The 13,780-nt window shown below is 37.8% G+C and overlaps 3 protein-coding genes and 1 non-coding gene across 5 annotated transcripts; 3 read left to right on the top strand and 1 right to left on the bottom strand.

Moving 5' to 3' along the window:
* Positions 1-2,772: 2,772 nt before the first annotated feature.
* On the top strand, positions 2,773-7,988 carry LOC137722561 (uncharacterized). Of its 2 annotated transcripts, XM_068461592.1 has the most exons (3): positions 2,782-2,901; positions 4,197-4,352; positions 4,438-7,988. In XM_068461592.1, exon 3 carries the CDS (start codon positions 4,553-4,555, stop codon positions 7,793-7,795), a length of 3,243 nt encoding a protein of 1,080 aa, XP_068317693.1. In that variant the 5' UTR covers positions 2,782-2,901; positions 4,197-4,352; positions 4,438-4,552; the 3' UTR covers positions 7,796-7,988. The 2 variants fall into 2 exon arrangements, with proteins under 2 accessions (XP_068317694.1, XP_068317693.1); XM_068461593.1 differs by lacking the exon at positions 4,197-4,352 and having other exon boundaries at positions 2,773-2,901.
* A 358-nt stretch (positions 7,989-8,346) lies between these two features.
* TRNAP-UGG (transfer RNA proline (anticodon UGG)) lies at positions 8,347-8,418 on the bottom strand. Its single transcript has one exon. It is a non-coding gene; the product is annotated as a tRNA-Pro (tRNA).
* Positions 8,419-8,491: 73 nt separating this feature from the next.
* On the top strand, positions 8,492-10,154 carry LOC137723516 (uncharacterized). The gene is made up of 3 exons (XM_068462716.1): positions 8,492-8,648; positions 9,088-9,261; positions 9,520-10,154. The coding sequence occupies exons 2-3, from the start codon at positions 9,151-9,153 to the stop codon at positions 9,970-9,972; spliced, it is 564 nt and encodes a 187-aa protein (XP_068318817.1). The 5' UTR covers positions 8,492-8,648; positions 9,088-9,150; the 3' UTR covers positions 9,973-10,154.
* A 1,450-nt stretch (positions 10,155-11,604) lies between these two features.
* Positions 11,605-12,643, top strand: LOC137723560 (uncharacterized). Its single transcript, XM_068462759.1, has 2 exons — positions 11,605-11,805; positions 12,064-12,643. Exons 1-2 carry the CDS (start codon positions 11,695-11,697, stop codon positions 12,514-12,516), a joined length of 564 nt encoding a protein of 187 aa, XP_068318860.1. The 5' UTR covers positions 11,605-11,694; the 3' UTR covers positions 12,517-12,643.
* The last annotated feature ends 1,137 nt before the right edge of the window (positions 12,644-13,780 follow it).

Below are 13,780 nucleotides of genomic sequence, written 5' to 3'. Positions count from 1 at the left end.
ATTCTAGATAAAATTGTAGTAATGGTCACTCAACTTTAACCTAATTGGATTAATGATCCCTTGACTAAAAATTCATGATCATTGATCACTTAACTCATCAAACTGTGTAACTATGGTCATTTTCGTCAACTCTGTTAGAATTCCATCAAAATATTGAGTCATATTGGCATGACTGTTGCTACAACTGGGTTAAAAAATGAACTATTTATCCAATTGGTTTAAAGTTGATGGATCATTTCTCCAATTGGATTAAAATTGAGGAACCATAGCTACAACTTTTCACATTTGGTTTTCCATATATTTTCCCCTGATTCAGTCTCACGTGCGAGACACGTGACTCATTTTGACGGAAGTTCTAACAGAGTTGATGAAAATGACCATAATTGCACATTTTTATAAGTTAAGAGACCAATAGTCATAGACTTTTTGTTGATGGATTATTATTTCAATTAGGTTAAAGTTGAAGAACTATTTTACTCTAATTTATACTCTCAAACCTTTATAATATGGATAATACTCATTTAACGGTACAACTTTCATAATATATATGGTTCATTCTCATAAAAAAAAATCATGCAAAGATTATCTTAAGAAAAGATCTCTTAAATTGGAGAGCATTTAATTATTCATATATTTATACATATATAGAAGAAATCAATGGTTTTAGTAATGATTAACATTCTCGTAATAAATCCTCGATTTGTTCTTTTTAGATGGATGACTATATTAATCTTCAATTTAATCTTTTATTATATAAAATGATATATAAATGATGACCAAGAAAACAAATAGTTCTGATTTGGATAATTGTAGGGTAAATATTTGTCGATTACAAGTGGGTGCTAAACAGGTGCACCATGGGTGGATGCAATTATAATTCAAAAAGTATGTCCTTCCACCATGCCGGGTTCATCACATTGTCCATCCACTTGTTATTAACGTATTTTTATTGTACAAATTATATGTTCGCAACTGTTTATTACTTAGTCATTATTTAAAGATAACCTATGCAAATGGTGGACTATCCTTATGCTCAGGGCCTTCCTTTTTAACACATTATGATCGGCAGGGCCGGTCTAGAGATTTTTGAGACCCGGGATGACGTCAAAAAATGTGCCCTCACTTTATATAAGAAAATTATTTGTCTTCACACGTAAGACATCGATAAAATTATACTTAGAAAATCACTTCAAACTTAATAATTTAGAAACAAGGAAAAAATAATTTATTTTGTATCGTGAGAAGAGAAACTAAAAAACTCTAGGTTTACAAGTAGATAGATATGAGTTTTGTTTTCCATCTGAACTTTTAAAGTGTTTTTGTATAAATTGTGAGGTGTTTTTTTCTTATTTACTAACCTTGTCAATATGGGACTAAAAAAATAATGATATTTTTGAGTCTTTAATTGATATGTATAAGTAATAAATTGGTACTAAATTAAATTTTTTGGTGACACGTTATATGATTTGCAAATTCGATCTAAAAAGTTGATCAACGCATTACTCTTTGTGGAAGATTAGACTTGAATTGGAACAAATGTTTAAAAATAACAACCCACATAGCTACTAGCTATTAATTAAAAATAAATTAACAACCAAACAAAAATTCGTAAAAATTGAAAAGAATAAACATGCACTTAGCATTTCGAACTTAGGACCTATCGTTAATTTTAAACAACAAAAATCATTGATTCTAATTAAACTTCTTGATCATTTAGCCAAATTTTATATATTTATACTCTTATGAAAAGAAATTTGTAAAAATTGAAAAGTAAATAAGCACACATGGTGTTTTGAACTCAAAACCTCCTTATCAGGTTCAAACAAGGAAACCACTATTTCTAGTTAAACTTCTTTGTCAATGAACCAAATTTTATAAATTTATACTCTTATGAAAACATATACAAATATACCGCCCTAATAATTTTGGTGCCCCCAATTATTTTGGGTCCCGGACAGTTGCCCTGCCCGCACTGGGCCTGGGTTGGCCCTGATGACCGGTGTAGATTAGCGTAGAGTACCATTTGTAATAGTAATAAAAAAGCTATTTATTAAATCGATAATTTCAGAACTTTCACCAGTTTTTAGTTGTTCAAGAAAATATCTTAGACGCATTGAACATCGATAATTTCGAAGTCATTCATTAAATCGATAATGTCAGAACTATCAACAACTTTTCAAAATTTCAAGAAAATATCTCTAACATATTGAACGTCTTTTGGCTAACGTCACACCATTTAATTAGAAATGAGATTATCGATAGCTTCAAAGTCATTCATTAAAGGGTGCATTTTTGCTCATACCATATTTATCACCATTGAATAAGTTTAAATTTTAAAATTATGTCTATCCACTACACAGATCTCTTTCATTAAATCGATAATTTCAGACCTCTCAACAACTCTTCAATTTTTCAAGAAAATATCTCAAACGTATTGAACATCTTTGGCTAACATCACACCGGTCTAACCAGAAACGGGATAATTCCAATGCAGTCAACGCGTAAAAACCCTAACCCCGCAAAGTCGTCCAATCCAACGGTCCTTATTGGAGATCAAGACCACAACAAAGTGGCAAAGCCCACTGTGTCTAGACATTTCCTGAAATTTCAAATTTAAATATGGAAGCCAATGTCATTGACAGTTTGGACGCAGAAGAGAGTGAAATTCCCAAAAAACCCCAACCAACAGCCTTTGGTTTTAGCGGCCCGCGAACAAAATATTTCAGGATAAATAAACCCGAAATTGGAATTTCACACGAAACTCAGACTCCTCTTCCCCATCTCGCCACCACACCCTCTCTCTCCGCTCTGCCTCTAACTATTTCGCTCAGTTTCGCTTCCCGCTCTCTCTCTCTCCTCTCTCTCTCTAGAAGTGGAAACCCTAGCAATCTACGATCACCAGTAAGCTCCCTCTCTCTCTCTCTCTCTCTCTCTCTCTCCATATCTCACCGAGCTAATTCTGGTCAGCGAGATTTCTAGGGTTTTTGAAATTCTGCATAATTACAATTTAGCCATCCGATCCTGGGTAATTTTACTCTAGCTCCTTGCTTTGTTGGAATGCTTATTTGCTGAGCTTAATTTTGGCTGTTTGGTCTCCACCTCTGGATCTCCGATCATGCATTTACTTTGATTTGTACTTTTTGGTTGGCTTGCAAATATCATTTTTGGTTTTTTGTAATTTGTGTATGCTAATATGTTTGGATTTTGGTTGATTATATTGTGCATTGGGAAAATATGATTGTTTGTGAGGGTATGCTTTGGTAGATGAGAAAATTAATGGAGGGAGCTAGAAAGTTAAGCGCTCAAGTCCTTTTGTTTTTAGTTTTTAAAGTATTCTGAAATTTCTATGATTTTTGAATAACTGTGGTCTTTTGGGGAATATGGTTGGGTATTTTTTTTTTCCAGTTTTACTTTTGAGTTTTAGGGTGTGATTTGAAGGACTAATTGGATGCATCAGATGCTGATACTTTTGAAAGGGATAGCAGGAATGTGAATTTTCGTTTAGAGCACACGCATTGCATATGTATGTTTCTACATGCAATGATGCATACAGATTGTCCATATTTCATAATGTTCCCGTGGTTGGCGGCAATAGTTTTCCATGTTATCGTTGCTGCGAAATGGTTTTTTGGCAACCCTCGGTGTGGATAGAAGGAGATGGAAGTAATTTGGGATATTTTCTTTGCTCCAACCATTTTCTGTGATTTGAAGAGGCTACAGCACTTGTAACTTGATAGGGTTATTTCTATTGGTTTTCTTGGATTTTTTTGTCTAAGGCGACAGGAAGAAGGAAAAGGTAGAGTTGCGGGTATTTTCTGTAGTATGGGTGTGTGGTGGGAAAGGAATAAGAAGAGGTCGGAAGATTTTATTAGGGAGGGATGGATGTTTTATGGGACAAAAGTAAGCTTTTGGGCTTCAGTTTAGGCTTTTGCTACTTTGAAATTGTGGGGAACTTCCATTTTTCTTGATTCTGTATTTGCTGTTTTTACAGCTCATCGAGGATGATGGTTTTTGTTTTGCGTATGCAAGAGCTTTATTATGTTTGCTCTGTTATATTTACTTGATACCTTGTCCTCCAAGATTGTAATTGATTGTTTTTTAAATAAAACTTTGTTCAATATATAAAGTAAGACCCTATAAATATGGATTGACATATTAATTGTTTCTGATTCTTTAAAATGGATTTTGGTCGGCAGGTTTGAGATCTCTGTCTTGGGCTTCCACAGTTTGGGTGGTAGTTATATGTGAATGGGACTGTCCTGAACGTTTTGTTCAGGATAATCCAGATTGTTGTTTCTCGTACTTTACAGGATCTATTTTCTCCTGATCATCTTGATAATACTTACTGAATGGTAAGTGAACTTGTTGTTTCATGTTAGTTAGATAAATACATAGCTGGGGGTCATGCTTGACTTAAGTTGCTTTGCTTGTGTACAGGGTGAAGATTTGGATGACTAGAGAGTGGGCAGGCGGGGTTGGATTTCATTTGCTTTGTATTGGTGTATATCCTGTATGTGAAAGAACTTAAGTGGATTTTAATTCTAAATCAGCCATGGAGTGCAACAAAGAGGAGGCGTTCAAAGCAATGCAACTATCAGAAGTAAAGATGCGAAACAGTGATTTTACAGGAGCAAGGAAGATGGCACAAAAGGCACAACGACTCTTCCCTGGGATTGAGAACATTGAGAAATTACTTACAGTCTGTGAAGTTCACTGTTCATCGGAGAACAAAATAGGATTTGAAATGGACTGGTATGGAATTCTTCAGATTCAGAAATCTGATGATGATGTAACCATCAAGAAACAGTACAGGAAGCTGGCGTTGTTACTTCATCCTGATAAGAATAAGTTTGCTGGTGCAGAGGCTGCTTTTAAGTTGATTGGGGAAGCCAACAGGGTGCTAACAGACCAAGCAAAGCGCTCTACGTACGACATGAAGTGTAGAGCTCAATTGAAAACTGGTTCTTCAATACCATCAGCTCACCCGTCAAATGGAAACTTATTTGTCAGGAAACAAAATGATACTCCTCAGTCACAGTTCCCACCAGACACATTCTGGACATGTTGTCCTTTTTGTAAGATAAAATACCAATACTTCAAAGATTTTGCAAATCGATTGCTGCGCTGTCAAAAATGCAGAAGAGCCTTTGTTGCTCAAGATTTGGGTATTCAATCTCAGGGTGCTCATCCAGAATCTGTCGGGAATCAATTTCCAAATCGAAAAGAGCCTCCAAGTCAGGGTACTTCAAATGCAGCCCCACAAAGTAATGGTGGTACTGGAAAGCCATCCTCCACACGATTTCATTATGGAAAGGCAACCTCAAATCCATCGTCAAAGGCTGGAATTGCCACTGATGTTAAAATATCCCAGTCTGGTCCTGTGAAGTCTCCTGTGAAATCCAAGGATTCAAAAACTTCAGGAAATATGAACAAAAAAAGAGGAAGGGAATCCAGTGAAAGCTGTAAACCTTCTGAACTCAATGAAGGTCATCACCATAGGAGATCTTCGAGGATCAAACAGAATCTTTCTTACAATGAAAATCTAAAAGATGATGATGATTTTGTGAGTCTGCCCAAAAGGTCGACGGATAGTCAATTTTCCAGTGATACTGAAATGGAGAGGAAGAATGCAGCTGCGGATGTTGGGGTATCAAAAAATAATAGTCAACCAGGTTGTGCTACTACTGCTGCAGTGGGTGGACATAAGAAAGAGGCAAAACAAAAAGTGAATGCCCCTCTAGAAGAATGTTTGCCCAGCAAAAGAAGCAAAACTGCTGAATTCGAGCAAAAGGTGGAGGAAGCAGCTATGCCAGATAAAGATGACGATAAGTCCAAAGCTGATAATGGTTCTGGACCAAATTCAAATGTCACATCCACATCCATACCAGCAGGCGTTCTGGTTCCTGATCCTGAATTCAATAAGTTCATGCTTGATGTGGATACGTTAGAGAATGTGTTTAGTGCTAATCAAACATGGGCTCTTTACGATCCACTAGATGGACTGCCCAGATTCTATGCTCGTATCAAGAAAGTATTCTCCCCTGGATTTAAGCTGAGATTCACCTGGTTGGAGCCCAGTCCAGATGACCAACGTGAGGTTGCTTGGTGTAACAAGGAGTTGCCTGTTGCTTGTGGCAAGTACACGCTTGGTGCCACTGAAGAAGTTACAGATCATCTTATGTTTTCTCATCAGATGCACTGCATAAAAGGCAGTGGCAGAAGCTCTTTTTTCGTATATCCTAAGAAGGGAGAAACCTGGGCTCTCTACCAGAATTGGGATATTGGGTGGAGTTCTGAGCCTGAAAAGCATTTACCGTACAAGTTTGATTTTGTGGAAGTATTGTCGGATTTTGTCGAAAATTATGGTGTTGGAGTTGCTTATCTGGGCAAAGTAAAAGGTTTTGTCAGTCTATTTCAGCGAAGGGAGCAGCATGGGGTTGTCATGTTTCAAGTACTACCGAATGAGCTATATCGATTTTCTCATCGAATTCCCTCTTTCAAGATGACAGGTACTGAGAGAGAGGGTGTTCCAGAAGGATCCTTTGAGTTTGATCCTGCTGCTTTGCCCACCAATTCTGACGACCTCATTGCTTCGAAGACGGACAACAGAACCATGAATACTGAAGCTAATGGTTCGTCATGTGACATAAGCGAAAGCAAAACCAAACCTGTAATGAGTTCTGGGAAAGCATGCCCCGCTGAGAAACAGGAGAAGAACTATTCAGAAAGAGAGACTTCAACACGTAGATCTCCACGAATGTCAAATGGCAAGTTTGCGAATTCTGTTAGGCTAGAAGCAACTCAAGGTATTACTGAAGACAATGGCACAAACCAGGGTAACCAAACTCAACCTAGGGGAAGTTCTACTCCGCGGGAGACTGATGAGAGTAACAACACACCAAAGAAGCATCAGAAAAATGATTCCGATGGTAAGTCTTTCAGCCTTAGAAGATCACCAAGGGATGTAAGCAAGAACATTCCGAGACCAAATGTAACTGTGAAGTGCCCAGATTCCGCCAACGATACAAGCCATGCCAGCTTCACTCCGATGAAAGTCAACTCTACTTCTAGTCAGGCACATTCAAGTGTGAGGGATCATCCTTCTGTCAGTTCCTTGAAAATCCCCGTCGCCCCTTCATCTTCATCTCCTCTCCATATTTTATCCCGATCTCAGTTCTATGACTTTGATGGGCAAAAGTCCGAGGACAAATTTCGGCTTGATCAAATCTGGGCACTGTATAGTGACAAGAATGGGATGCCTAGGACTTACGCACAAGTTAAGAAGATTGTGTTGAAGCCAAAATTTCAACTCCATGTAGCGTTGCTCGAACCTTGCTTACCAGAAGACACGACTGAACCGGTTTGTTGTGGGACATTTAAAGTCAAGAGTGGTCAAACCATGGTCGTCTCCCGCCCGTCATTCTCTCATTGTGTGAAAGCCAAACCTATTGGGAAGACGATGTTTGAAATATACCCCAGGAAAGGCGAAGTTTGGGCATTATACAAGAACTCAGGGAAGAGTGAGTGTGAAATGGTACAAGTCCTGGAAGATAACGAGGAAAGCACAAAGGTTGCGGTTCTGCCACACGTTAACGGATCCAAGTCGTTATTTAGGGCCCCCAGAATCCACAGATCGAAGAATGGCATCATAGACATACCAAGGGCTGAGTTAGGTAGATTCTCTCACCAAGTTCCGGCTTTTCTTCATACCGGGGAGATTGACATCCAGCTTGCAAGCTGCTGGGAGGTTGATCAGTTATCAATTCCTGGTACTATTACAATCGTTTTTAGTTAAATTTAAGCAATGTGGTAAAATGTGGCATCCTTTCTTTGCCATTGATGTATCGATAACTCTTTCGGGGTTGCTGCATGTGAAGAATGGAATGAACTTCAAGGTTATTCTCTCTTTGCTTTTCTTGCATTGTGGATCGGCTTCATGTGTTGCATCGTATGCATGTTCTATCATTGGGACGTCATTGTGGCGATGTCATTACTGCCACATTTAGTTTCGTTACCTCTCAGATTTCTCGAGTCTTAGTGGCAAGAAAGTTCTAAACCAACGGCATGCTTGTTTACACGTAATGAGTATTGGAATTACTCGAACTTTTGACTCACTAAAACAGACGTATTTTTTCCGACTTCTCGTGTGTTTACAAACGCATACGAAATGACTTTATCACTTCAAGCAAGTAAACTTGTCGTAATTGTGAGATTAGGTTGGACTACCAAGGTTGTTCATATGGCTAAGTAATTTACCAGCGAAGGTGGGATTGTTTCAAACAAAGGGCATAACAGTCCCAAAAACTGTTAAAAAAAATAGAAAAACAAAAAATGGTTGTAAGTAGAGGGGCATTCCGAGAATCGAACTCGGGACCTCTCGCACCCAAAGCGAGAATCATACCACTAGACCAAATGCCCACCTTGCCCATTGTGATCTACTTAAAGATAATTATCAGCATAAATCAGGTTTAAAGTCACCCAACAAAAAGCACGAAACCAGAAGTGTGCCGCTGCCCTCTTTTCTTCCGTTTCTTCGAGTCTTTCCACCGCCGGGACATAGTTTGTACGATTTTCTCCCGCTGAAAATCTCCCTGTACGACGCCATTTCTTTCCACACGCCGACGGCGGCTCCTCTCTCCCATATCCAGGTCTCTCTCTCTCTCTCTCTCTCTCTCTGTATCATTTTTTTGTTAAAAATTGGGTATTTCGCATAGTGCACCTTACATGTTCGATGAAATGCTCATGTGAAATGGGGTCTCTGAAAACTTGAAGATTCTGATGAACAATAATACTTGTATCAATTGTTTCACAATTTCCAGTAATTGGTTTTGTTTCCACTTCTCTTTCAGCAGTGTCTTTGTCTCTGTGATTGGGTAGAATCGTAATTTAGCTACGTTTTTCTTTGAACCTAAGGACCTCAGTTTCTAGGGCTCCATTAGCTTCCCAAAAAGGGAACGAATTTGGAAGCAGAATCGCTTCCGTTTCTATTTCTTTTTTGTTTTGCCTGTCACTTGTTCGATGAAATGCTTCAGAGAAGTGAGGTGTTCAAAGTATCGTTCTTTACTGTTGTTTGATTTTTGTTTTCAGCTGATTAGGTACGAGTAGGACCACTCTACATCAAGGTGTCTTGTGTGTGAGTGGAAAGGGAAAATGTTGAAGCAAGTCTTTGGGAAGGTGTGGAATAAAGGGGTTTTTGTGTATGGAGGAAACAGAGCCATGCCTTGCTTGTATGTGCCCACGAGTGATGTTCACAATGGACAGGTACATTCGAAATCCCAATTTCCGAGCACCCATTTGCGTTATATTCTTGAATTTGACGTCACAAAGCCTTGTGTTAGTTTCAAACCAATGATTTTCTCTGAGAAAGACCTAAGAAAGTTAATAAAGATCTATGCTTGAACAAGGTTTGAACTTTTTTTTGTGCTTGGATGATGCCATGAAGATCTGCTAGCCATCTTATTTCTTTCCAGTAGAATTTTTCTGGTGATATCAACTGCCATCTGATTGTGCAATTTACAGGTTCATTGTGCACCGAGAAGTTTTTTCGGGGTAGAGGATTTCCTCGATGATGACAATAGCCGGCCATACACTTACCAGAAGGAGAAGAAGTCCAAAAATCCAACAAAGCATATATCATTTAAACAGCGCACCATAGCCTACATTGAACCATTTACACTGGATGTGTTCATCTCAAAGAGGTTTGTGTCAGCCTCAATCACCCACAGGGTCACAACCAAGCAGGTTGCAACTGCCGGTACCAACTCCAAAGACATTAAAGCTGTACTCAAGTCGCGTTGTGACATACCTGCCTGTTTGGCAGTTGGCCAAATTTTAGCCGATAGGGCAAGAGAAGCCGATGTCTACACTGCTGCTTATACTCCCCGGGACAGGGACAAGTTTGAAGGGAAGATTAGAGCAGTTGTTCAATCCCTCATTGATAATGGGATTGATGTTAAAGTTTATCTTGACTGAATTAGGTTTTATTTTTCTTTGAATTTGATTTTCTTTGGAGAATTTGGGAGGTTTGTATGTAAACTCTTATTTGTGACTATAAAGCATCTTTGCCAATTACTGCAAATTAGCTTTTTTCTGCTCTCCATTTATATGATGAATTGGCAATTGTTTCGTCAAGAACGTGTGGAAAGTGTGATAAGTCTGAAACAACACCTCACTGTATGTGTGTCCTTCCCCTTCTATAGGAGAGTAACTTATGTCGAATGAGGTCACCACTACATTGGCATTATGGTTCATGTGGCGTCGCCCGTTCTACGTCTTTTAAAGCATCTCCAATGGGTATGTCAGTTTTTTCTGTCAAATTCTTAATTGATGGCTGATGTGGCATTTTGAAGCATGATGTCAAATTTCTTTATATTCTAACAAGTATATTAGTTATTATTTTACTAACATATAGGGCCCACTTTAAAATAAAATAAACAATAAAATAATTTTTAAAGCTTTATCTTGTAGTGAATTATGTGCCTCACCAATTACAAAATAAATAAAATAGAAATGAAGGCAGCGTCAAAATTGACACTAGAGGTCTTGCTGCCATTCTAGGTCAGCTAAAAGATTGTTCGGTTGGAGCAATATTTACTGTCAAAAGCGATTAGTTAGCATTCCACCTAGGATTTGGCATCTTTTTTGGAGATGGTCTTAAGCACCTATACTGTCTAAGGTTGATCAGCAAAGTCGCTAGGAGCCTAGGCTGATCTTGCCAGCCCTGATAAAGCAAGAATGGCCAAAATAAAATTTTTATGCGTACACAACTGACGCTAACATTTTCTATAAATGAAACTTATGGAAAAATTTGACCAAAAAAAAAAAAAATTAGGGAAAAAATAGGGTTAAGTAAAGGGCTAGTTTGGTATTGCTGTGCTTTGAAAAAAAACTGCTTCTGCTGTGCTGTGAGAATAAGCAGCTGTGAAATAAAACAACAGAGTGTTTGGAAAGTACAAAAAACTACCTTAACTATTGGTGTTCCGACACTTTCATACCTCATCTTTTAAAATTGACAATGTCATACCTCATCTTACGAATTTGTGCCAATGTTATACCTTCCGTTAGCTTGGCGTGAATTTCTTAGTTAAATGCTGACATGGCATGATTCAGGACCCACTTTCTATTAAAAAAATTAATAAAATACTATTAAAAACTAAAAAAAAAATTATTTCATATTTTTTAAATATTAAAATAATAAAAAAAGTTTAAAAAAAAAAAAAAAAACGAAACAACTCTTTCCCTCCCTCCATCCCTCCCCTGCGAAACTCCAACCCAGAAAACAAATGAAGAAGAGATGGGGTCTCTGAAAACTTGAAGATTCTGATGAACAATAATACTTGTATCAATTGTTTCACAATTTCCAGTAATTGGTTTTGTTTCCACTTCTCTTTCAGCAGTGTCTTTGTCTCTGTGATTGGGTAGAATCGTAATTTAGCTACGTTTTTCTTTGAACCTAAGGACCTCAGTTTCTAGGGCTCCATTAGCTTCCCAAAAAGGGAACGAATTTGGAAGCAGAATCGCTTCCGTTTCTATTTCTTTTTTGTTTTGCCTGTCACTTGTTCGATGAAATGCTTCAGAGAAGTGAGGTGTTCAAAGTATCGTTCTTTACTGTTGTTTGATTTTTGTTTTCAGCTGATTAGGTACGAGTAGGACCACTCTACATCAAGGTGTCTTGTGTGTGAGTGGAAAGGGAAAATGTTGAAGCAAGTCTTTGGGAAGGTGTGGAATAAAGGGGTTTTTGTGTATGGAGGAAACAGAGCCATGCCTTGCTTGTATGTGCCCACGAGTGATGTTCACAATGGACAGGTACATTCGAAATCCCAATTTCCGAGCACCCATTTGCGTTATATTCTTGAATTTGACGTCACAAAGCCTTGCGTTAGTTTCAAACCAATGATTTTCTCTGAGAAAGACCTAAGAAAGTTAATAAAGATCTATGCTTGAACAAGGTTTGAACTTTTTTTTGTGCTTGGATGATGCCATGAAGATCTGCTAGCCATCTTATTTCTTTCCAGTAGAATTTTTCTGGTGATATCAACTGCCATCTGATTGTGCAATTTACAGGTTCATTGTGCACCGAGAAGTTTTTTCGGGGTAGAGGATTTCCTCGATGATGACAATAGCCGGCCATACACTTACCAGAAGGAGAAGAAGTCCAAAAATCCAACAAAGCATATATCATTTAAACAGCGCACCATAGCCTACATTGAACCATTTACACTGGATGTGTTCATCTCAAAGAGGTTTGTGTCAGCCTCAATCACCCACAGGGTCACAACCAAGCAGGTTGCAACTGCCGGTACCAACTCCAAAGACATTAAAGCTGTACTCAAGTCGCGTTGTGACATACCTGCCTGTTTGGCAGTTGGCCAAATTTTAGCCGATAGGGCAAGAGAAGCCGATGTCTACACTGCTGCTTATACTCCCCGGGACAGGGACAAGTTTGAAGGGAAGATTAGAGCAGTTGTTCAATCCCTCATTGATAATGGGATTGATGTTAAAGTTTATCTTGACTGAATTAGGTTTTATTTTTCTTTGAATTTGATTTTCTTTGGAGAATTTGGGAGGTTTGTATGTAAACTCTTATTTGTGACTATAAAGCATCTTTGCCAATTACTGCAAATTAGCTTTTTTCTGCTCTCCATTTATATGATGAATTGGCAATTGTTTCGTCAAGAACGTGTGGAAAGTGTGATAAGTCTGAAACAACACCTCACTGTATGTGTGTCCTTCCCCTTCTATAGGAGAGTAACTTATGTCGAATGAGGTCACCACTACATTGGCATTATGGTTCATGTGGCGTCGCCCGTTCTACGTCTTTTAAAGCATCTCCAATGGGTATGTCAGTTTTTTCTGTCAAATTCTTAATTGATGGCTGATGTGGCATTTTGAAGCATGATGTCAAATTTCTTTATATTCTAACAAGTATATTAGTTATTATTTTACTAACATATAGGGCCCACTTTAAAATAAAATAAACAATAAAATAATTTTTAAAGCTTTATCTTGTAGTGAATTATGTGCCTCACCAATTACAAAATAAATAAAATAGAAATGAAGGCAGCGTCAAAATTGACACTAGAGGTCTTGCTGCCATTCTAGGTCAGCTAAAAGATTGTTCGGTTGGAGCAATATTTACTGTCAAAAGCGATTAGTTAGCATTCCACCTAGGATTTGGCATCTTTTTTGGAGATGGTCTTAAGCACCTATACTGTCTAAGGTTGATCAGCAAAGTCGCTAGGAGCCTAGGCTGATCTTGCCAGCCCTGATAAAGCAAGAATGGCCAAAATAAAATTTTTATGCGTACACAACTGACGCTAACATTTTCTATAAATGAAACTTATGGAAAAATTTGACCAAAAAAAAAAAAAATTAGGGAAAAAATAGGGTTAAGTAAAGGGCTAGTTTGGTATTGCTGTGCTTTGAAAAAAAACTGCTTCTGCTGTGCTGTGAGAATAAGCAGCTGTGAAATAAAACAACAGAGTGTTTGGAAAGTACAAAAAACTACCTTAACTATTGGTGTTCCGACACTTTCATACCTCATCTTTTAAAATTGACAATGTCATACCTCATCTTACGAATTTGTGCCAATGTTATACCTTCCGTTAGCTTGGCGTGAATTTCTTAGTTAAATGCTGACATGGCATGATTCAGGACCCACTTTCTATTAAAAAAATTAATAAAATACTATTAAAAACTAAAAAAAAAATTATTTCATATTTTTTAAATATTAAAATAATAAAAAAAGTTTAAAAAAAAAAAAAAAAAACGAAACAACTCT

Source organism: Pyrus communis, chromosome 17 (assembly GCF_963583255.1).
Source record: "Pyrus communis chromosome 17, drPyrComm1.1, whole genome shotgun sequence".
NCBI lineage: Eukaryota > Viridiplantae > Streptophyta > Magnoliopsida > Rosales > Rosaceae > Pyrus > Pyrus communis.
This window is presented reverse-complemented; position numbering and strand designations above follow the sequence as displayed.

Excerpts from the sequence above, each read along its gene's own strand:
- LOC137723560 (XM_068462759.1), top strand. The coding sequence starts at position 11,695 with ATGTTGAAGCAAGTCTTTGGGAAGGTGTGGAATAAAGGGGTTTTTGTG. Across the intron at positions 11,806-12,063 it reads GTGATGTTCACAATGGACAG|GTTCATTGTGCACCGAGAAG; the intron begins GTACATTCGAAA and ends TGCAATTTACAG.
- LOC137722561 (XM_068461593.1), top strand. The coding sequence starts at position 4,553 with ATGGAGTGCAACAAAGAGGAGGCGTTCAAAGCAATGCAACTATCAGAA.
- LOC137723516 (XM_068462716.1), top strand. The coding sequence starts at position 9,151 with ATGTTGAAGCAAGTCTTTGGGAAGGTGTGGAATAAAGGGGTTTTTGTG. Across the intron at positions 9,262-9,519 it reads GTGATGTTCACAATGGACAG|GTTCATTGTGCACCGAGAAG; the intron begins GTACATTCGAAA and ends TGCAATTTACAG.